The 24,049-nt window shown below is 39.1% G+C and overlaps 1 protein-coding gene across 1 annotated transcript; it reads left to right on the top strand.

Annotated features, from left to right (window-relative positions):
* The first annotated feature begins 19,978 nt into the window (after positions 1-19,978).
* On the top strand, positions 19,979-23,669 carry NPVF (neuropeptide VF precursor). Its single transcript, XM_033192979.1, has 3 exons — positions 19,979-20,236; positions 21,511-21,911; positions 23,430-23,669. Exons 1-3 carry the CDS (start codon positions 20,099-20,101, stop codon positions 23,479-23,481), a joined length of 591 nt encoding a protein of 196 aa, XP_033048870.1. The 5' UTR covers positions 19,979-20,098; the 3' UTR covers positions 23,482-23,669.
* Positions 23,670-24,049: the final 380 nt, after the last annotated feature.

Genomic DNA, 24,049 nt, shown 5'->3' with positions numbered 1-24,049 from the left:
GAGTGGGGAGTGGGGAATGCTGATTGGTCAGGTTGGAGATGGGATCACAGGGGGTCGAAGTGAGGTTTCCTGCTGTCTTCTATTCCTGGGTGGAATGGCAGAACTGGTTGAGCCAGATTACCACAGTCTGGGTGTCCCCAGTGTCAGGTGATCCATCCAGTGCAGGAGCTGCAAAATCTCTCAAGAACTGATCTTAGGTTTTACAATCATGATGTTATCCTCAGAAGTAATCTGGGGAGGTTCAGACTCTTACAGCCAGAGGTTGCATAACCCCTAAATCATAATTTCTAATCTTGTAGCTAATTTGTTAGTCCTGCAAAGGCAGACAAGTGCCCAGGCAAGAAGTGGGTCTTTTCAGGAAAGGGCTATTACCATTTTTGTTTTAGAGTCAAACCATGAACTGAATTCCTTCCCAAAGTTAGTTCAGCCTATGCCCAGGAATAAACAAGGATAGCTTAAATGTTAGAAGCAAGATGGAGTCGATTAGGTCTGATTTCTTTCACTGCCATAATTTCCTCATTTATAATCTTTGCAAAGGCAGTTTCCATCTGGGAAAAAAAGAATAATAATTTTTAAAGGTCTGCATTACCATCTTTGCCAACTTCCTGGTTTAAATACTCCCACTATGGCTGACTTCAAACTACCACTATATCATCACTCAACTCAGAGTCGGGAAGAGATGTGCACATGTGCTGGCTTGACCAACCTTTGATAATTCTTGCTTAAATCAATCATTACTATGATTGCTGTCCTTGACTTTAAAATCCATATCTGAATCTTTCATCAAACATACACATGCATCATGTGACATACAATCATCTCCCCTGTTTTCAAAATGTATCCCTGCATAACTTTCCAGCTGTGTATTATCATCTCTTTGTAGTTTGTTTACAAGACTGAATACAAGAGCATTTCTCCTCTGAGGATCTCAAAACAATTTCTGGAGAGGTTTGGAGGGAAAATCTTGGGTTATAGTCATGGCTAAAATAGAACCTAGAAAATCAAAATGCTAAGAACTGGGAGATGACAGGTCCAGCCTCTGACTAGTGGTCAATCTCCCTCAGTTCTTTTTGCATCTTTAGTAAACCATTATACCTGTGTTTTTAAATTTCTGAATCTGTGATCATCTTCTATAACATTATCTGATGTTAATTTTCTTCATAGTGTTTATCATTCTCTTAGATTTCCTGGGTTTTGTTTTTGTTTGGTTTTGTTTTTTTTTAAACATACTCATTGACTGTCTCACTGCCTTTAGGGTACAAAAACAAGAATTTTGTCTATCTTGTTTACCACAGTTTCCCCAGCACCTAGAACAGTGCCTAGCATGTGAAAGATACTCAATAAACATAGGATAAATAAATAAATTCTGATTCCTGATTTGGTATCTATTCCACTTCATTATCTTGCTTTTTTGATAGCAGGCATAGAAGATGGCAATCGGGATGGCAAACAGAAGCTCTAAATTTTTCCTCTTGTCATTAAAACTTCATTGAGTTTCAGGACATCTGATATCCTAATGCTGCCTCTCATACACTATATAAAATCAAGGAAGTCATTCAACCATTCCATGCCTCAGCTTCCCCCATCTAAAGTGCTCAAGGATCTCTGAAAGAATTGTTTCCATTTTCATTGTCGTTTCTGGGACCATGCCATGCTGGGTACAGACCAACAAGATTTTGTCTCATTCTGACAACATTCATCTTTCTGGAGGGTAGTGGGAGAGTAGAGATGAACAGCTGTAGTCTTACATTTCTGTCACTATTGGAGAGATTCAAAAACTCTTTGAAGGCAATTTCTCAGCTTCTCTCTAACCAGGATCTAAACCATCACTCTGAAAAATTTCCCAAACTTACCACTCATCCATTTTCTCATCTATAAAATGGGGCTAATAACACCTACATCACAGGGTTGTGGCACTAATTAGATAACATAAATCAATTGTTCTCAAAGTGGGGTCCCTGGACCAGCAGCACTGGCATCCCCCGTCAGCTAGTTAGTTGTGCAAATTTCTGAATCCCACTCCAGACCTGCTGAAGCAGAAATGCTGGGGTCACCACCTGCAGTTGTGTTTTAATAGGTATTCCAGGTGATTCTGATACATACTGAAGTTTGAGAATTACTGACAGATGAAATCACCTGACACTTAACACGCAAATGTTTGCTTTTCATTTATTCATTCAGATTCATTAGCCACCCCAAACCAGTCCCAGATATACTACAGAATTATTCATCCTCAGCCCACTTGGTAGATGTAAACCATGGGTGGGAGACTTGGGAGCAGACCCTACTCTAAAACCCAACTGTAAATGTTTGCTTCAACTGCTGTTCCTCTTCACAATTTTTGCAACTTGACTGAAGGTTACCTCCATGATTATACTTTTCTTTCTCCTATATCTTGTTTCAATAGGCCATTTTACACATACATGAGTAGCTAATTGGTCACCTGCACAGTCAGATTCTAAGAAGGCCAGTAATGCTTAGGGTTGCTGGCTTCGGAATCAACCACCTTGGGGCTCACACCATCCAGGTAGCACTAGACAAGTTAGTCTTTCTGGAACCTGAGTTTTTCAAATGAAAAACTGAGTTAACAACAATAAAAGTCTCCATTTATTGAGTGACTACTATGGGCCAGGCACTATGCTAGGTATGTTACATTTGGTATACGTTGTCTCATTTAAACCAAAACAATGAATTGTCTTTTCTTCAAACATCTCAGAGGTAAATACTTCTAACATTTTCAATATGGTGTTGCAACATTCAGGACCCATCATATCTCTGTTTTTATAACCAAATGACAGTAAAGACATTTTGCAGGAAAACAAGAACTTCGTTAATCACTAGCTTTTCAGCAAACCTGTTAGAGTGCCCCAGTTCCATTAAGTGAGCTGTATCAGTTGGAAAAATGGGGTTAATTTTGCTGCAGGTTTAGAGAACATGGAAATAACTTCTAAATAGTGGTGTATCTGTGCTTTGTGGTAGAAGGTTCCTCGTTCATACTTAATTGAAAAGGCAAGTCACTGTTGAATTGTGAAAATCCTGGAAGAGTTTTTAAAGTAATTTAATGTAGCATTTTATGGTAGCTTTTGTAAGTTTCAAATTTGCGATGGATATCAAGGGATGTATATGCCTTCTGATCCCTTAGATTTAATCAGACTTCTCACTTGCTTGCTTGCATAATGGTTTATGGTACCTTTGATGATTTGCAGCCAACCTAGCACTTTTAATAATTTACTGTAAAAGCATTTAATTTTTAATGGACAAGAATGGGCTAGAGGTAACTTTTGCATTGATAAGTGTTCTCATGAAGAGTGGGAAAAAGAAACAGTATATTTAAATTCCAAACGTTATTGAAAAGCATTCGTCTTTTATTACAAAAATCAAATGCATAATTGAAGAACATACCTAACCCAAAATTATTGTTCATGCTTTATTTAACCATAAGATAGCATTGCTTTCATGATGCTATCATGAGAACATTTTTTCAAATTCTCATTTCTTTTTTACCTTCCATAGTTTTCAATAGGCTGTCCCACTAGAAAAAGCATGCTTGCCACACTTTGTTACAACTTACTAATCGAGAAGAGCCCAACAAAAGAATGGCTTGTAATGTCTGGTACATATTAATAAAAGAAAAAAACTATCATTTTATATTCATTGTCCTTCAAAGTTTTTCTAAGAGTTCCATATAATGTGCATACCTAGGAATGACTTCACAACTAGTCTTTAAAAATATGAGAGTTTCCATGTGGAAAGAAAAATGGGAAGATGCCAGGATAAATATTTTTTTAAAGACTTGATGGAAGACAAAACATATCTTGCCTGCAGAGGCACATAAAACAAAAAATGTTGCAATCACCAAATAATCCCTTTTTCAGATATGCCATATGTAAAAATAAGAATAGCTTCACAGAATTGCTTTCTGGGGAATCAACTAACAACCTACAGCCCTGGAAAGTTTTCTACTCATCTAACATTCCACAGCTGACTGTCCCCACACTTACCCTGAAAGGGGCTACAGGGAGAACTCTGATGGTCAAGGGTTAGAGTCTGTGAGCTCTGTTTCTGAAACACCTTTTAGAATTCAGGCATCAGAGCAGTTGCTTGAGAATGTGAAACTCATTCTCTTTGTTTTGGCTTTCAAATAGCCTTAAAGCTAAACCCTGCTACAGAGGATTGGCTCCCAGGAACACTTGGTCCTTAGCCAAGGAATGTGTGCTTGGTCAAAATTACCCCATCTAAAGAAAAACGTTTCAGGATACAATCCCCATTTCCATGCATGGTTTGCTGGGGTGAACCTGCAAGTGCAAGACTTAACTGTCTTCTACTGCCTGTGATCTATTGGCTTCCTGGCAGGGGTTATATATAACAATTCCTTTCTCTATTAGCCAGATTCTCATCTCCACCCCAGCTAATGAACAGAAACTTCTAGAGCTAGTCAATTGTCTCCTGGATTTGAGGAAGCAGGAATTGCCCCTGAGCAATTCAGGGGCACCTGAGTTGGATGATCTTTGCCGATCATATCCACACATCTCTTTTCTCCAGCTCTCTCAAATTCTTTCTCACATCACCAACATAGACTTTTGGAGGTAGAGAGCCCTTAAAGATTATCCTACAATCCACAAATTTTTTGCAGGAAGAAACTAAGAGCTAGATAATTTGCTCAAGGTTACCCAGAAGCTAGAAACCAGAAGGCAGACTCCCTAACTTCCAAATCAAGTGCTTGTCCCATTACTTTATATGGTCCCTTTCTCTCCTCCCTCCCCTCCCCAACTACTATCATCCATTTTGCTTTGGTTTTAGGCCTTGCCATGGTGCCAGGGGTACTCAGGAATGTCACTTCCCTGCAGTGGTAGACTTCATTGCTGCGGGGGAGGAAATAATGGGTGTCCCTGACCCCAAGCTAACAACCTTTCTGACTTAACTTTTTTTCACTCTTCCTCTTCTAATCAGGTTTGCTACCTATTTTTTACATTCTGACAACCTACAGAAAGAGTTGACTTAATCCTACCTAATTTGCCATCCTAGTCTCTATGACAGAAACATAATTAATTTTCTTGGACACATTGATTCTCTTAATATCCTTACCAGGTTATAAGTTTATAAACCATCTTCAAAAAGAGAACACAGAACTGTAGAAAAGGATGTTATAAATGTAGCCTTCTAGCCAAGCCCCATCTTGGCCTGAGTCCTTACATTTCCCCAAATCTATGCCAACCAAATACATGAAGCCATGAACTGCAGTGTAGTAGAGCCAGAGAGGGAGATTATTATCTTTATTCTAGCACATCTTTTAAAAGGTTTTTTAAAATGAATGAAGGAAGGGAGGGAGTGGGGAGAGAGGAAGGAAGGAAAAAAAGTGGGAAAAAGTGCCCAACCCACAATAAAATGTGAAGCCTGAAACCTAGAATATATCAGGAAAAAAAAATTAAGTATTATAAATTAAAAGGCTAAAAGCATAATATAGTCAAATCTGTAATTCCATAAATCTATAATGCCAGCTTTTTAATGAAAGGTAAAAAGGTCTATAAATTCAATTTTTTCCTTTAGCAGGTGAAAAAAAAGAGAAAATTCTGAGTTATAGACTGGTAGTGAGTACAGATAAAAAAGGTCTCCGCTATGAATAGGTACTATGTTCATGCAAGGGGGAAAACAGACTGAGTAACAGTCAATCTTGCATTTTTGGCACACTAAATGATTAACCATTTCACATCAGAGTCTATCTCAATCCAATCAACTCTATGGAAATTAGTCACTATAATGGAGAAAGTCCTTAACTCAAAAGGGTTCATTCATTAATCACATATCAACACACCAGAAAGATAATCTTTCTGCTTAAGCTCCCAGGTTCTACTTACTCATCCATTCCTTCAGCAGACCTTTGTTGAGCTCTTACAATGACCCAACCACTCTGTAGGGCACTGACAATAAAAATACACTCCTTAAAATAAAGGCAATTATAGATTAGAAGGGGAAAATAAAAATAAATAAGTTAGTTCATGATCTGAACATTAACATAGATCTGCCACACACACACACACACAAAAATACTAAAGGAGTAGAAGGCAAAAGGGAAAAAGTGCACATCCATTCTAGGACAAGTGGAGAAATCTTCACAGTGGAAGTAACATCTGAGCCACGACTTGAAGGATGAATAGGAGTTCACCACAAAGTTTCCAATGAAAATCAAACCCTGAAAACAAAACAGAAGAGGCTAAGTTTGTGAATACCTCTATTAGGCCAAGATTTCCCAATTGTTTACAGACCTTACCTGTAAGAAGGGATTCCACAACGGGGCACGGTGGCTCATGCCTGTAATCCCAGCACTTTGGGAGGCCAAGGCAGGCAAATCACCTGAGGTCAGGAGTTTCAGACCGGCCTGGCCAACATGGCGAAACCCCATCTCTGCTAAAAATACAAAAATTAGCCAGGTGTGGTCGCAGACGCCTGTAATCCCAGCTACTCAGGAGGCTGAGGCTGGAGAATCACTCGAGCCCGGGAGGCAGAGGTTGTAGTGAGCTGAGATCACGCCACTGCACTCCAGCCTGGGCAACAAAGTGAGACTTTGTCTCAAAAAAAGAAAGGGATTCCACCATCAAAATAAAATTTAGAAAATGCTGGATTCTACAACATTCAACAGTTTTCTTCACAGAACCTCACATCTCACAAAATGTATGCCATAGGTTAACACTGGTTACTCCATGGGCATAAAACTGCAGTGGAGGATACTCCATGCACATTATGAATCTAGAAAAGAGGGACACAGTATGCAGTGATATCCAGGCTTAAGGAAAGCCCACCTTTTTGATAGAACTTGAGGGTCTACTTTTCTGTGTATACACTTTGTGTCTGTATTTGTAGTCTGAACTTATTTTCATGCATGTTTTAGAGTAAGATAAGAAAAGATGACTGTATGTTCCATTAATGGATGTTGGAGTCCCTCTTGAAAAAAAAAAGTAGCAGCCAAGTCTTATTTATTATTACTAATACCAACATTGCAAATATTCTCATTCCAAAAAGTTTGTCCTTGCCATACAGGATCCTAGGAAGATGTGCTACCATTTTGTTTAGCTTTCATTGTTACAAGAAGACTAGAAAACCCAGAGTAAGATGCTGAACAATGCAATGCATATAATTGGTGATTGTGTACTAGATAGTTACACCAAATAGCAACCCAGGAATTACTTTTCTTCTTTGGATAATCCTCAACAAATAGATGAATAATGGATTTTTTCCTTCATATCCACTTCATATGTGTGAAATAGTTTTTATTGAGTTCTGCTTTTTTTTCATTTGTGAAAAAAGTACAACTTAAACATATTTTAAAGAGTGCTAAATATTAATAAAAAGTAAAGGGGGGAAATGCAGATGGCTGAGGTAACATTGTGAAAGACAAATGACTCAGTCAATCACTATTCCTGTGAACAGAACTTCAGAAACTGCAGCTAAAGAAAGACTTCAGCCCTGTTATATGACGCTATTTAAAACCTGTACTACCTGTATAATAGGCTGGAAAGGAACTATTCAATTGATGAAAGGAGATTTAGATCTATGACTTACATTACCATGATGAATCCTCTATTAATATTAAAGTTCTATCCATCATATGGGAAATTTCCCTACAGAGTTTTTAACATGCCCCTGGTGGCTGCCTTAATATATAAATCATTGCCATCCTAAGAAGTCAGCACAGGATCTCTGCGTATAACTTTTTCTATATTACACCTTTTCCCATTTTATTTCTGTGCAAATTTAGTCCTTTTTAGTTTTAGAACACAGAAAGTCGCCCTCTTGCAATTATCCGTGTCCACCTCGCGCTCACAGATGCTCTCCTTCCGCCTTTGATACTGTTTCCCCTTTCCCTTTTGTTTGCTGACAGTAAAATTAGCCGCAGTAAGAAGTCTGCCCTGTAGGCTTAGGAAATGTGGCTCAAGCTGTCGGTACAAGCAATAAATGCTGGCCAGCTTATATTTTGTAGCCTGTAAAAATTTGGATACCACAGCTCAGATTCTTTGGTCGGCGGCCACAGTCTGCAAATGTCACATTTCGTCAAAATCATTTCAGCAACTGTTGTTCACAGGCATGTCCAAAGACGGGATGATGCAATAGGATCCTGTGGGACTGGACTTGGAGTCTCTCGGCACTCATTTTATCTGGTAGTAAGAACAATGCTGTCTCAGGTTCTCAAGTGTGACAATAATTTGGGAATCTCCAAATTCAACATGCTCCAAATCCAACTAATTTTGAGATTTTGGGCAGAGGTTGGGGAGGAAGAATAACAGGCCAAGAATCATTCAATAGGCCTGGTTCTCCCTTCCGTGCCAGGAAGAAAACCTAGAATATAAAGGTTCATCTTCTACCAACCTTCGAAATTATGCTCTCCACCCTTTCAACCTGCATCTCACCTCCTCTTCTCTCCACCCACAAATACAAAGAAACACACACACACACACACACACACACACACACAGAGTCACTAATTCTGGAAGATTGGAAGAATAATAGCGGCAGCATTAATGCCACCAGTAATTAACATTCACTGGGAGTTTACTAGGTTGAGCATTTGCTCAACTTTTTCTTTAAACGGGTTCTTCAGAAACCTTGACAGGCTTATGCCTGTAATCACGTGGATTGCTTGAGGTCAAGAGTGTGAGACCAGCCTGGCCAACCCCGTCTTCACTAAAAATACAAAACATAGCAGGCGTGGTGGGCGCGCCTGTAGTCCCAGCAACTCAGGAGGCTGAAGCAGGAGAATCGCTTGAACCCAGGAGGCAGAGGTTGCAGTGAGCCGAGATCATGCCACTGCACTCCAGCCTGGGCAACAGAGCGAGACTCCGCCTCCCCACTCCCGACCTCAAAAAAAAGAAACCTTGACTGGACTTCTGAACAAAGAACACGTGGACACTGAATAGCTGCCCTTCACCCCATAGCTTAGTTTTGTTACAGAATGTGACCAACCCACATCACCCTCTTCCACTTCAACTCTTGTCATAGTTTACCTGTCAGAAGGCTCCCCAGAGAGGGAATGTGTTTCCTCTGCTCAAACTCACTCCTGAGGGGGAGGGGTCAGCATACCTCAGAGCATCCCAAATGTTCTTTGCTGGTATGGAGTTAGAGGACCGAGGTGTGGAACAAAATGGCCCCAGCTTCTTAGATGGCGGGCACCCACTGCTAGCAATGTAAGGGAGAAATGACCTGCCAGATTTTTCATTCAAAAAACTTTATAAATTTTTAAATCTTACTTTTTCAGAATGAGCCATAAATGGGCCAAATGATACAGAATAGTCTAATAGATGTGGTATAAATTCTTTATAATTATGAAAATGGTAGCTTCCTTATTGGTCACATGAGTCATGTAACATGTAATTCCCTGTCTCAAGTTATTAATAATGGATACACAGTTATCAAATTGTTCTAATGAACACTTTTAAAATACTTTCTGTCACTGAAAGCAAATATTTTATTGTAGACAGATATGCTTTGTATGAGTGAACTTAAATGTCCCATTATTACTACTGCTCATTTAGTGTAAATCCTGTTTTTAAAAAATTGACAGCAATGACACACTAATTACCAAAAGAATAGATACTTACATTTGGAATTATACACAAGGGTCTTATTTTTACTATCTCTAAAATAAACACTCCTTACTGATCTGTACACATCATTATATAAAGAAAATAAATTTGGGATTGTGTCTCCAAGGAAGATTACCCGACTGTCAGGCAGAGATTGGCAAATCTGCCAACTTAATAGAAAAATTAACTTTCTTGCTCAAAAAAAATTCTACTTTGGGTCATAGAACTTATCCCACCTTGATGAACTCAGCGGGAAGAAATAAGGCAAGCTAGTATCATCATAGCAAAATAAAGGGTGTAAAATGTTTAGGAAAGAGGCCCAAATTGAAAAGAGTTAGGACCATTTAGGGACCAAACCATCTGGTCCTGGAATTCTCTGAGCAGTGCTTCATATCTGGTGTGAGCATAACGCTGGAAACAGGAGCACCTCCAAATGCCAAGAAGCAACACCTGAGCCAAGGCTTTCACCTGCCAGGGGTGACCAGGAATCTTATAAGCTCTCAAAGGTGGCACTGCTTTTGATGGATATATGGAGAAACAGCTGGGAATTGTGCTCTCAGCCGCCCCTGGGGAAGGAAGATCTAGAATTTGTTTTGTTTTGGAATTTTTTTTTTTTTTAACCATCAAAGCCCCATATGAGCCACAAAAATATCACACAAGAACACCTGCTTGCAAAAACAAAGATCCAGATGGCACAGCTGAAAGCACTGTTTCCTGGTATCACCAGGCTAGAATAAAGACCTCCACAGCATCTTCAGAGAGACATAGAGAAATACCTGCAGTAACAGAGAATGGTTAAGTCACCCTCTGATTGCAGGTAACAACTTAGGTTTTCACCAGCTAAGGAAATCATTTTTCTCAGTACAAGGAATTGGAGTCAGGGAGAGATGAGTCCAGATTCTCCCTGACCTGCTCTCTCTCTAACTGTATTGGACATCTTTTGTATTGTCTTACCAGTAGTGCCGCCCACCCCCAGCACTTCTCAGAGGGTTATAATAGGATCTTCTATGGTAGTACAATGTAGACCACCCCTGGCCACAGATGATTGGTTCAGATGGGGCACCTTATCTAGACTGGGCCAATCAGAGTCATCCCCTGGTACTTTGAAACTGAGAAACCTAAGGCAGTTTTTCATAGGGTAGCCAGAATTGAGGTTATGTAAACTCAGGAGGTTTTGGCAAAAAGATAGAGAAGTTTAAAAATCTAGATAGTAGTAAGAGGGGATAATGAAACAGACGCAGAGAAGAAATGAGAATCCAAGAGAAAGTCTCGATGGTGATGTGAGTCTTTGGTTCCAGATGTTCTATAGGCCCTAATCCCATTTATAAGACATCCCAGTATCCTCATAACAAATTCCTCATTTTGCTTAAATGCATTAGAAATTTCAATAATGTGCAACTGAGGAGTACTGAGTAATAATATATCAGGTAAATGAGAGCCTAGTTTTGCAGCTGTGCTGATAGGAAAGATTCAACTACACAACATTTATAAGAATAGGAAACTTGGCTGGGTGTAGTGGCTCACACCTGTAATCCCAGCACTTTGGGAGGCCAAGGCAGGAGGATTGCTTGAGCCCAGGAGTTTGAGACCAGCCCAAGCAACATAGCAAGACCCCATCTCTACACAAAATAGATAGATAGACAGATAGATAGATAGATAGATAGATAGATAGATAGATAGATTGGAAGTGGGCATGGTGGTATGTGCCTGTGGTCCCAGCTGCCTGGGAGACTGGGGTGGGAGGATTGCTTGGGCTAGGAAGTTCGAAGCTTCAGTGAGCCATAATTGTGCCACTGCACTACACCCTACAGGGAGAGACTCTGTCTCAAAAAAAAAAAAAAAAAAAAAGAATAGAAAATTGCCCAAGAGGCAGGGAGGGCCATGTGTGCCCACAGTGGTTTCTCTCCCGTTCCACCTCTCGCTGTGCCCTGCTTAGTCTGTATGTTAGGGGCTCCCCCTAGTATTCTGGGACTCCTTCTCCATGGATATTTTTATCCGAGTAAGATCAGATTAAAATATACATCAAAGGAAGTTTGGGAGTGGTAAATATAAATAAGCAATTAGCCTAAAGTGTATGAAAACATAGGAAGAACTATTCCACCTAAAGGCTGGGGCATGAAGCATGGACAGAGGGGGTGTTCACTGAAGATCCACATTGCTCTCCTAACTGGACGCTTCTAGATTGTGAATCACCGTCTACTTCCATCAGTGAATCAGAAAGACACCTGAGGCAAAGGTCCCACTATTCTAAAACTGCTCTGGGTCATTCAAGTCTATGTTTATAATAGGCTATCATCCCTAGAACTTCTGTGCCTACTTATGCATTTAAATATTCTCTAAAACCTTTACCAACTTATTTTATTTTTGTTATAGGTTCTCAAAAGAGAAATATCAGATCTCTTAAACTCACTAGTTTAAAACCTAGGAAGTAATTAAACCCAGTATATAATTAAATCCATTAGGTATGTTAAAAGAAAAACTTGAGACAAATTAAATGTAATAGTTTAACTGAACAAGAATGAGCCTCAAAACCAAAACAGGGTCAGAGAATATCAGCCTGCAATGTAGTCTGGTGGCATTTATGGACAAAAAATGTAAGTGAGGTACAGAGACAGCTCGACATTTGCTTTGTTTGAATATGGTTTGAGGAGTTGGCCACCGAAGACTGACTGAAGCTCAACTACAGTGATTGGATGTGACTCAGTTGTGTGTTACAAAAGTACTCTCCTAAGTTAGCCTTTCATTTAGTTTAGGTACTAACTTAGGTTGTAGTTCTTTATGTGAGGAATCAAGTATGGAGGCATCCTCCAGCCAACTTAAGTTTCATTTAACAGATATTTAATACTGATTATATTAATATTTATTTAGCTCATTTTACCTCAATTAGTACAGAAAATTTCACTTTAGAGTTTGTCTTTTAGAATCAGGAAATGGCCAGAAAATCTCCCCCGTTAATTAAATTTATACCTACAGTTGCTATAGGTTTAAAAGTGTATTTTTAAGTACTCCTCCAAAGACAGCAGTAAGATTTTAGCGGAAGCTTTTCCTGTTTGCTTGCTTGGAATTGGTTGAGTTTTGTCATGGAGTTGCTTGAGAACTGCTGTGCTGTAATTCCTGGCTGTAGCACGAACCCATCCCTTTGTGGAGGTCCAATGAAACCAGTGTTGAAGGGAAGTGCCAGCTCCTCAGTACTGAAGGGCAGTCTCTCTGACTCAGGTGAAAGAGGCACCCACTGGGTATGAAGTACCCACAGGTGCTCACAGGTAGAGCAGAGGGGCATGGAGTGTTGTCAAAGCCAAAGGGCTACAAACAGAAGAAAGTCAAAGTGCCAGTGTGTTCATGCAAGGATGGCCAGAGCCAGGTCAGCTGCTATTCAGAATCTAGGCAATCGCATGGATGCTATGTGGACCTTTGAGGAAGTTCTTATCAACAGTACTCACGAGCACAGTACCAACATGGCCCCCCAACAAAAAGAAAACAAACAACAACAACAACCCCTTCATGTGCGCATTTCAATCCGTTCCCTTTTCATCAGAGATGAAAGAGCAGCTGGGAGGACCCACATTAGTGATGATGTTCATTCTGCCTTTATTCCTATGCTGGAGATGGGAAAACGGCTGTCCTTGCAAATATCGTCCACGACCCACATCAGTGTAGGTTTAAGCAACAGATTTCCTCTCCAGTAAAGATGTGGCCTGGCACCAGGCACGGTGGCTCACACCTGTAATCCCAGCACTTTGGGAGGCCGAGGTGGGCAGATCATGAGGTCAGGAGATAGAGACCAGCCTGGCCAACATGGTGAAACCCCGTCTCTACTAAAAATACAAAAATTAGCTGGGTGTGGTGGTACATGCCTGTAGTCCCAGCTACTCGGGAGACTGAGGCACAAGAATCGCTTGAACCCAGGAAGTGGAGGTTGCAGTGAGCTGAGATTGTGCCACTGCACTCTCGCGTGGAGACAGAGTGAGACTGTGTCTCAGATAAATAAATAAATAAATATAAATAAGATATGGCCAGGCTCATAGAAAAGGGCAGCCTAAGGATTAGGCTACGTCCTTCCTAAGCCACTCAAAGTCTCAAATTTTCCTTTTTTATTAAAGCAAATTATTACTTGAAGAGTACATTCTACATTTTAGAGCAGAATCCTTCAAAAAAAAAGATAAATCAAAAACCCCCAAGATATTGAAAAAGCACACACTTTATAAGAAATTAAATTGTCCTGCTCAGGTTAGAATGACAAGATGGCTGCTTGCTTATTTTAAAAATATCAAAAGCAAGACTGGCCAAAAAGAAAAAAAAAAAAAATACGAGGGAAAATTTTGGTTTCCATTACCTATATTTGTGTAAAAGCTATGTGTTGTTTTAACTAAACATCTGGTCTTTGTCTCTCATGTACAGAATTCTGAGTTTTCTTGACACTTTGGCAAGAGGTACCACAACGCCCTGCCAGGCCAGTAAAAATCACACATTTTTCCTGCAAGAGAAAAAAAAGTCAATAAAAATGAAACATTAAAAAAAGTAAAAGCTTGAATTGGAAAGCTGTGCTGTAGAGAGCCTCTTTCCTAATCAGCTTTACACGTTTGCTTTAAAAAAATCTTTAAAAATACTACCATTCTCTGTTGTTTGAAAGATCTAATAGAGATACTGAATGTTTGCTCAATATATTGCTCTAAACTACGTCCTTTAGATATAGGGACCTTGCCATTGATTCAATTTTCCAGAGTAAATCATGTGAATTAATTTTTATAAATATTTAATGTTTATTCTTGTACAAACTGATTCTTTAAGTTACTTCAACTCGAGATGAATTTCAACTGCTTTTACTAGATGGCAGAATAATCTCTGTCTTACATTCACATCAGCACCTTCTAAAACCCTGGCATTGTCATCTGTCATAGTAAAAGGCAAAGAAGTAAATACAATCCTGCTCTCCAAATATGACAAGCTCATTATAACAAGCCACTCATAAATCCTGAAACAAAAAGTACTACCATACATTTTTTAATAAGAATTTTTTACAATTTGCATAGGATGTTATTATTTGAAACAAAGGCAGGTATTTCTTTTCCTTGCCACACATAATGCTGAAATGAATTATGTGGTAATACTAGCATCCGCCTCGCCTCTAAAGAAGGCCTGAATTAGTTCACAAATGGTTGCAAAATACTTTGCAAACATGAAATGCAAAATAAGACTCTAATGCCTATAAATACTTCCTTATAACAACTAGGTTATACTTAGGTGGAAAAGAAGAAATAAACATTATAAAAAGGCAAGTGCCCTGGAAGTATGCTGCTGGGTTGAGGAGAAGGGTTCTGTAATGGGGCTCCTCCAGATATTCAATGAACCACCTTTTGGTAGCCCTCACTATGAGCTCAAGAAGCATGGAACTATGCATAGAGTGAGCTGCCCCTTCTACATAAAGATTTACACAGAAATTTGCAGCCCATGGCACAAAACTCTTATTTTAAATATTTACTAGAAGCGCAAATAGATAAGAACCTTACAAAGTCAAAAACCCAAACTTAAGTCAGCTCCTTTTCTGACTGGTAAAATTGAATTCCCATTCTACCTGCCTGCCCGAAGTTAGGATGGGGCTAGTGGGCATAGAGAGATGATAAGCAAGCAGAGAACCCTTTTCTGTTCTAAAGTCGGCCTGGTGGAAGACCCTGAAGCATCACCAGGAAGCACTCCCTGGGACTGCGCGGTCTCTGTTCCTACCTGTCCTGGTGTTTGGGCACAACTGACAGCCATCAACACAGTAAGATCCATCAGAACATATTGAACTTATGGAGCTGCATATTCAGCTGGAAACAGAAAAACCAAAACTCATATTCAACCTACTTTTACTGAATTGTATGGAGCTCAGTCTGGGAAAGTCTTCAATGTGAAATCCCAAAAGATAATGTTAAGACCACAAACCTAGGCCAACACTGGGGAAAAATAATTAAACAACTTCAGTTGTAACTCCTATTTCACATAATAATAAAAAAGTATTAATTAACTTAGAAATAAAATTTCCTGGGCATCTGTGCAATAGATAATGAAAATAATCCTATGTTCTACACAAGCAAGCTCCTTCCCTCACAAAGTTTGCGGAGCCATGGACAGTTCAGGACAAGTCAGGGTAATAAGAGCAATGATTAGCAAAGAAAAACCAGTTATCTCTTAGAGATGGAAGGCAAGAGAGACTTTTCACAACATATCATGCCTCAGCTGAGGCCCAAACAGTGAATAGGTGTGATAAGGAGAGAGGCCAGTGGAAGAATGTTAGATGCACTGGAAAATCATGGGCAGAGGCCTGGAGGCGAGAGAAAGCTCATCTATTTAGAGGAACAGAAAGAAGTTCATCATCAAGCAAGAAGCTAGTGGGGAGTGGCAAGAGCCCACGTGGGCAAATAAACAGAGATAAACAGAATACAGATCATGAAGGGTAGGCAACCTGAGTGATTCTGAGGGACATGGGAAACAACTGAAAGACATTAAGAAGGAAAGTCATAAATGTACTTTGGGACACCAAAGAGGGTGGATCATGAGGTCAGGAGTTCGAGACCATCCTGGCTAACATGGTGAAACCCCGTCTCTACTAAAAATACAAAAAATTAGCCAGGCGTGGTGACACGTGCCTGTAGTCCCAGCTACTCAGGAGGCTGAGGCAGGAGAATCCCTTGAACCCAGGAGGCGGAGGTTGCAGTGAGCTGAGATCACATCACTGTACTCCAACCTGGGCAACAGAGCAAGACTCCATCTCAAAAAAAAAAAAAAAATTTGTCTGATTGCACCATGGAGAAAGAATTGGAAAGGATCTAGGCAAGAGAAAAATGACAAACTGAGTTATGGCCATGGGAGTGGAAAGAAGTGAGCAGATTTAAGAGCCATTTAGAAGTTGGAAGATAACAGACTTTAACAGGCAGACTAGTATAGTCATTAAGTTCAGACTGCTTGTGTTCATACCCTGGTTCTGACACTTATGGGGAAAGTTGTTTAATCCCTCTGCACCTCAGTCTCCCTTTCTGAAGAGTAGGCACAATACTAGTAGCTGCTCATGGGATTATTGTGAAAGATAAGTGAGTTAATTCACAAAATGCTTAGAAGAGTTTGTGGAACGTGATAAATGCTTTAAAAAATTGGCTTTTATTATTATTGAGTGTAACAGCCCAAAACTAGAAACACAATTATCATCAACTGTAGAATAAGATGTGGGAGGGAAAAGGGAGGAAATAGGGACCTCACAAGGGAATTTAGCCTGGATAAATGAATGGATGAGAGTAACCTTGCCAGTTATAGACCTACTGCTGCTCAGCTCCACATCTACCCTTCAATGCATGCTTTGAGATAAGGGAGATGGACCCAGTAAGCATTTCTTCTTTGCAGCAGGTATAATTTTAAGTTCCATCAGTAGAAGGTACTGAAGGGTTACTAAAGCAAAGAAGTACTTTTCCTGATCTAATCATGCATCCACTTGCTTCCTTCTCTGTGTGCAGTGGCCAGTAGTGCATTATCTACTGGATGATGTGGGGTCATCTAATGGTGCTCACCCCCATCAGGTTTCAGTGAGAGATTCCTAGGAGTCTCACAGATTTTCTAGAAGTTGCCTGGCCTACCTATATTCCAAAAGGTTTCCTGCTTGACTCTACAGATAAGTTCTGGCCTGGAACAACACAGCAAACCTCTCCGCCATCACCCTTTCTCCAATATGATCTAAATTCCAACCAGCTTGTTCTTTCCTTGGATATTGTCTCTCAACTGTTGTGTATTCTTCACCCCTTTATAGCTAATTTCCTGTTATAATTAATAATTATTTGAATTAATCACTTTCTGTTCAAGTTACTGTGTGTTTTCCGTCTCCTGATTGGACCCTCACTGATGCAGTACTATTCATCATAATGAGAAATATAGGAGGAAAAATAGGTATGGAAAAGATAAATTCCATTTCGGACATACTGAACTTGAAATGCTTGTGGGGTGTCCAAACAGCACTGTCTGGGAGGAAGCTGAGTGTTTGGGGGTTCAAAAGCTCAAGAGAAGTGACCAGGTTGGAGAGATAGGCTTAGGATTGAGTAGTCCTAGAGCCACTAAAATCTTAGCAAATGAAGTATGTATTCAAATGCCACAAGTCCAAGACAGAGATTTTTTAAAATTTTTCATATGCTCACGTCTTATCAAGAGACCCTAAACCAATTAATCTGTATGTGTGTATGGAGTAGCACATTTCAACAAAAGATTATGGTGATTTCATACTGTGTATGTTCTATATCTGTTAACACTTTCAAAGTTAAATGAAGATATAATTGAAAAGAGTCAAACCCCATTTTTTTGTTTACTTGTTTTGTTTGTTTGTTTTATTTGTTTGTTTTTTCTTCTTATTGAGATAGAGTCTCACTGTGTCACTCAGGTTGGAGTGCAATGGCGTGATCTCAGTTCACGGCAACCTGCGCCTCCCGGGTTCAAGCGATTCTCCTGCCTCAGCCTCCCGAGTAGCTGGGATTACAGGCATGTGCCACCACTCCTGGCTAATTTTTGTATTTTTAATAGAGATGGAGTTTCAGCGTGTTGGCCAGGCTGGTGTCGAACTCCTGACCTCAGGTGATCTGCCCGCCTCAGCCTCCCAAAGTGCTGGAATTACAGGCATGAGCCACGTGCCTGGTCCAAGCGCCATAATTCTAACTACCTTCCAAACTTGGAGGCCTAACCTGGTGGAGGCAGGGAGCAATTAGTCATATGTGGATGCTGACTGTAATCAGGAAAACTCTAATGGATATGCCAACACCCCAGGTAGCAGCACTGAAAACTGGTGAGCTGCTAAATTTGCATTTTATTTGAAAATGACAACTAGATAAAAATATATTTTGGAAAAGACCCAGGCTGATGCCTTCTGCTTTTTCTGGGGTGTGAATTCAGTCAACAAAACTTGCCCCTTGATTCATCCATTTCTCAAAAGTTTGGATCTACTGACCACACACATACACCACACACACACACACACACACACACACACACAGAAATTCCATCAGCATTTTGCAAAAGAACAATTTGGAAGAGAAATGTATTAAATCCTCAGGGAAATTAAACCCAAATAATCCAATAATGGCATTACAAAATTAACACTAGACTATGAATTGAATTAATTGCCTCCTACTGTGGGGTTCTTGGCTACCACAGCCCAAAACAAATGAAGCCAATGATGTCAAATGCCTTAAGAGAGACCACAGGCAAGTTTGTATCACAAGAGTTCACCCACTGTGGTTTTTCAACTTTCTGCCTTGTTCTGGAGATCAATACGAAGAAAGATCTTCACTTCTGCCATCTCATGTCTCAAATTACATGCGGTAGGTTGGTGAGAGATGTGAGAGGTGGCACAGTGCTAGACACAACAGAGCAATTTTACGACTCTTTGTGAATTACCTCTAACTGTCTGTGTCTAGAAGTAGCTGGGCTGTTGGAAATCCACACAAGTCTTTTTCTCCTGAAAGGACTGAAGGGACTGGTGGGAATAAGTAAAAGTATCTCAAGAACCCAGGCAGTCTAGTGATAAGGCAGATATTTAAGAACAGTCAGCTGCTCCAAAAGAGATTCACTTTGGCATTTCAGTAAATGCGCATTTATTTCTGTAAATTCTCTTTTAATGCCATGATGTTAGCACGCCTTTGGCAATACGTGATTACCTAAATAATATGTGTCCTGGGACCAACAAAATTAGCATGTGTATGACTTACCAGGCCCCTGCTCATCTTCCTAAGGACTTTGAGAGGGAAGGTAGGATGCAGCATCTTGATGGAAAGAAAATTTTGGTGATTTACACAGCTTTACAAAATAAGACCCATAGAGCAAATGCAGAGGGTCTGACTGCCTCCAGCTTCTCCTGAGACACCAGTTTGTCAAAATGCCTATCAAGTATTTGCTCGTATACACATCCTTCACGTTACAGCTGACATTGACCCCTGAAGCTTTTTTAATAACCAAATAGCATTTTACAAAAAAAACTAATTCATGGCATTTTGTTGGGATATTATAATTTTTCACATTCTTAATTTTGCTTGACATTTTGAAAATACTATGCCTGACTCTTTTGTGCAGATTAAAAAAAAAAAAAAAACATAGCTAGCATGGATTAAATACTTCTTTTTCCTTCCCTCAAGAATTGACACAAACACCAAAAACAAAATGCTTTTTGTTTAAGCTTAGAGAAAGGAAGCATTCTGTTTGTTTGGAATCCTAATTACTATCGCCCCAAACTTACCTAATTAGAAACTCTTTTATAATGAGGAAAATTATTTTCAAAGTTAATGAATTTGCAAGCACAAACATTGCTGTCTTCCCAGAATGAATTATTCAAATTCCTTACATGCATATTTTAGTTGTACATTCTAATTAATATTAGTACTTAAAATGTGTGAGATTGATTTCACTGTTAAAAAAAAAAACTTGCCTTTGTTTTTAGATGATATAAAAACACCACAATTTTTTTCTCCTCTCATAAACATTGGGCTGCACATACAGACTTAATTTTAGATTTGGACAAAATGGAAATTATTTCATCAAAACTATTCATTTTATTGGCTTTAGCCACTTCAAGCTTGTTAACATCAAACATTTCTTGTTCAGATGAATTAATGATGTCCAATCTTCACAGCAAAGAAAATTATGACAAATATTCTGAGGTAAGTTTTTAAAATCTCTCTGAGTAGCATTAATTATATAATATTAATCCTAAGTCTAATGATTTTGTAAAGAATAAGAAGTAAGTTGGTGTGTACTCTGTTTTATTGTCAAACCTCAGCCTTCCTCTGACAATGTATAAATGTAACTTGTATTATTTAGCACAACAGCAATGAGGCTGGCTTCTGTAATAACAATTGTACTGGTGAGTATGGTACTTAGCAAGCATACAGCACATTAATAATTTTCAATCAACTCACAAGTGCATATTTGGAGTAAATGGTTGGCAGAACTAAGATTTGGATACATTTCAGCTGGACATTCAAAGTGTTTTAAACTACAAATAAACCAAAAAAGACATTTATTTTGGGCTTAGCAGTTACAAGTTGACCAATGTGTACTAAATCTATACGTTAATAAAGTGTCTACCCCAGATGGTAAAATTGCAAATTGTTTTTGTTTTCTTTTACATGTTTTGCAAATCTGCTGAAATTAGTGTGTATACTCATTTTACTCAAGCAATAATCAGAAAACAATCATTTGAAAATCTCCATATGACAAGCTCCTATGATAAAGACTAAATCTAACTAAATATTCTCTGTATTTGAGATGGTTCCTACAAAGTTGGCATATTTGTGATGCAGTAACCCATAAACCAATGGGTTCTTTACTAAAAATATATTTTATATTCTAATAAAAATGCAATTGGTTTCTTGAGAAAGCTTTAGAGTGGAACCCTCAGTAAGATGGAATAAAAAAAAGAAATTCACTGGGCCTCCTACAACTATACCCCAAAAACTGGCCAGCATCTCTGTTTCGATGTACTGTGTTTCCATGTGCCACTTTGGCCTTTAAAGAGAAACATGAAAAAGGAGTGGGAAGTTTCTCCAAAATCAAATTACAAAAATATATAAAATATTCCATAAACAACATCAATCAAAAAAAAACCAAAAGAGAATAACTGCAGTAAAATAAACTTTTGCCTCATTTCAGAACTTCATTGTGTTCCTGCTGCTTGAACTCATTTCTGTATTCACTATATATATTTTATAAATATTTTATGGTTGTCTTACAATAGTCTAGGGACAGAGAAACTAGATTGCTTTAAAAAGCTTAATACAAATTATTTATTTAAAAATTCTGCACATAAGAACACAAACTTTGTTTATAGCTTTAACAATTCTGCAGATTAAAGTCTAGATTTAAGTTAATTGGGGGCTTAAATCTATTGCTTATAACAACAGTATGCTATTGTAATGGTCATTTCTAATTATAGCCTAGAGGATACCCAAAAAGGGAAAGAAGCCTCAATTTTGAGGAATTAAAAGATTGGGGACCAAAAAATGTCATTAAGATGAGTACACCTGCAGTCAACAAAATGCCACACTCGGTCGCCAACTTGCCTTTGAGATTTGGGAGGAACACTGAAGAAGAAAGAAGTGCTGGAGCAACAGCCAACCTGCCTCTGAGATCTGGAAGAAATATGGAGGTGAGCCTCGTGAGACGGGTTCTTAACCTGCCCCAAAGGTTTGGGAGAACGACAACAGCCAAAAGTGTCTGCAGGACGCTGAGTGATTTATGTCAAGGATCCTTGCATTCACCATGTGCCAATGACTTATTTTACTCCATGACCTGCCAGCACCAAGAAATCCAGAATCCCGATCAAAAACGATCAAGGTAAATACCTGAAAACCAGTCAAAGTGCATGGGCAGTTATATGGAGGTGGTCTAGAAACTTTAAAAATGGCTACACCTTTTCAACATAAGTTTCTAAGACAGTAAGTTTCCTAGAAGGAGAGAGAGGCAAAGACACAAGGAACTGAATACCTGTACATTGGGAACTATAGAAGGCCAGGTACAATAAGCATGGCTCAAGGTATAAAATCATAAGATGGCTCCCCTAAGCCACATATGAGCATCAGTCTCATTATCCTGTAGCTGCTCAGTAAGTCCATGCAATGACAGGATATTGTCTGACGCTGGACCTCTCCCACATAAAAAGTCTCACGGGAGAGAGCTGTTCAGGTGTAAAGGACCCCATCTCAATAATCCAGGTCTCAAATGCAGCAGGTTTTCTTTCCTGACTTTTAATCAAAGTGTTTTCTTTTTTCTGAATCTCATCTTATAAACTCTGTTATAATCATTATTTATATTAATTAAGAAATATGTATTATCTCCTATGTATACATCAGAATGTAAGATTTAAAAATTAATAAGCTACCTACCTATTATTTTATAGTAGAGAGTGTATGCTTAAAAAAATTTTTTTATGTGAAGTAGAACATGATGCTTTAGTTAAGACCTGAAGAAAGTACAGTGGCAGACGGTGTCACCTTATCCGACACCGTCTGCCACTGTACTTCTCAGGACACTCCAGATTTGTTCTTTTCCATGGTACTTAACCCCATCTGACATATATTTAGGATCCATGTCTTTTCCATTTCTTTTCCATGTGACTTATCCCCATCTGACCTATATTTAGGGTGCATTACCTTTATTAGAATTTCAGTCCTACAAATCCCATAATTTTTGTCCACTGCCATATCCCCAGAGACTAAGAACTGTGTCTGCCACATAGTAAGCCCTCAATATTTGACATGATAAATGAAATAAGAGAGGCACTAATAGGGTCCTGCAGAGGGTCAGAAAAAAAGAGGATGTTTCTGTATGTGGAAACCTGCCTTTGAGAAGCAGCTTTCTCTTGAACATTTGGAGACGGGTGGGAAGAGGGAGGTCATTTTTAGGCACTCAAGCAAGGTGAGCCAAGAACAGCCAAGGCACCCTTTGGCAAGAGCAAAATATATGCAAAAAGGAGAGAAAGAAGGCTAGACAGAGTAAGAGCAGAGAGCGCAGATATTGTGGACCTGGACAAGGACTTGGGGCACCATTCATCAGGAGAGGGAGAACCGTGACATTTCTGCTGAGGTTCTGGGATGTTATACAGAGGCAGAATTGACAGCTAATCAGATGTTGGGAGTGGGGCGGTTTGGAGGGAGAGAGATGAATCCATGATAAGTGTTTGGGCCCAAGTGCCGATCACAGATTCAGCATCCCCCCAATATCTCACTCATGTCAAGTGCAACACAATTCAACTCAAGTATAATTAGGCAGTTAGGACTATGGCTTGTATTTGTATGCACTCTTGCATGCTGTTGTTCTGATGGGTGAGAACATTTTGTACTGCTTACATTTTAGGAGACTGGTATTCCAGAAAATGGATAATGCAGAACTGAAACAAGAAAAATAAGAAACCTGGAGCCTGTCCCTAAAGCTGTGGCCTGTAATCTACAAATAGCTCTATAGCAAAGACCACAAGGACGAGCAGCTACATACATTTCATCAGCTATGGATCATCAACGGCAATTTTTCCTTGTCAGTACGACTATAATAGTATCTTGAAAGTTGTAAAAATTTAAAGCATATTTGTTATGTAAAGTTAAAAGGATTTTTGTCTGAATAAAAAAGAGCATTGTAAATGCTTTAGAAATTTCTCGTAATTGAGAGAGAGACAGAAGACCCTCGTCACTACCCTATATAAAAATCATAGACACAGTTACACTTAATAAAAAATAATTAAATAGAAGAGCACCCTGAAAAACATTATGATGGAAATTAAATAATTTCCCAGAATAACATGGTTGAACAAGGATTACAAATCACTTATAAACATGTTTCTGTACACTCTTTCTATCGTGTCAACTGTTAATGAATCTGTGATCAATTGAAATGTAAATGTCGTGTAATACTACAAAATAAAAACTCTTAGACTTTAGGGAGATAAAAGAAAAAGGCAACTATGAGTTACCTCTTTTAGT

This window comes from Trachypithecus francoisi, unplaced genomic scaffold (genome assembly GCF_009764315.1).
Source record: "Trachypithecus francoisi isolate TF-2019V2 unplaced genomic scaffold, Tfra_2.0 Lachesis_group4, whole genome shotgun sequence".
Classification (NCBI taxonomy): domain Eukaryota; kingdom Metazoa; phylum Chordata; class Mammalia; order Primates; family Cercopithecidae; genus Trachypithecus; species Trachypithecus francoisi.
This window is presented reverse-complemented; position numbering and strand designations above follow the sequence as displayed.

Coding starts and splice junctions, on each gene's coding strand:
- NPVF (XM_033192979.1), top strand. CDS start 20,099: ATGGAAATTATTTCATCAAAACTATTCATTTTATTGGCTTTAGCCACT. Junction 20,237..21,510: donor ATTATGACAAATATTCTGAG/GTAAGTTTTTAA, acceptor TTCTAATTATAG/CCTAGAGGATACCCAAAAAG. Junction 21,912..23,429: donor CCCGATCAAAAACGATCAAG/GTAAATACCTGA, acceptor CTTACATTTTAG/GAGACTGGTATTCCAGAAAA.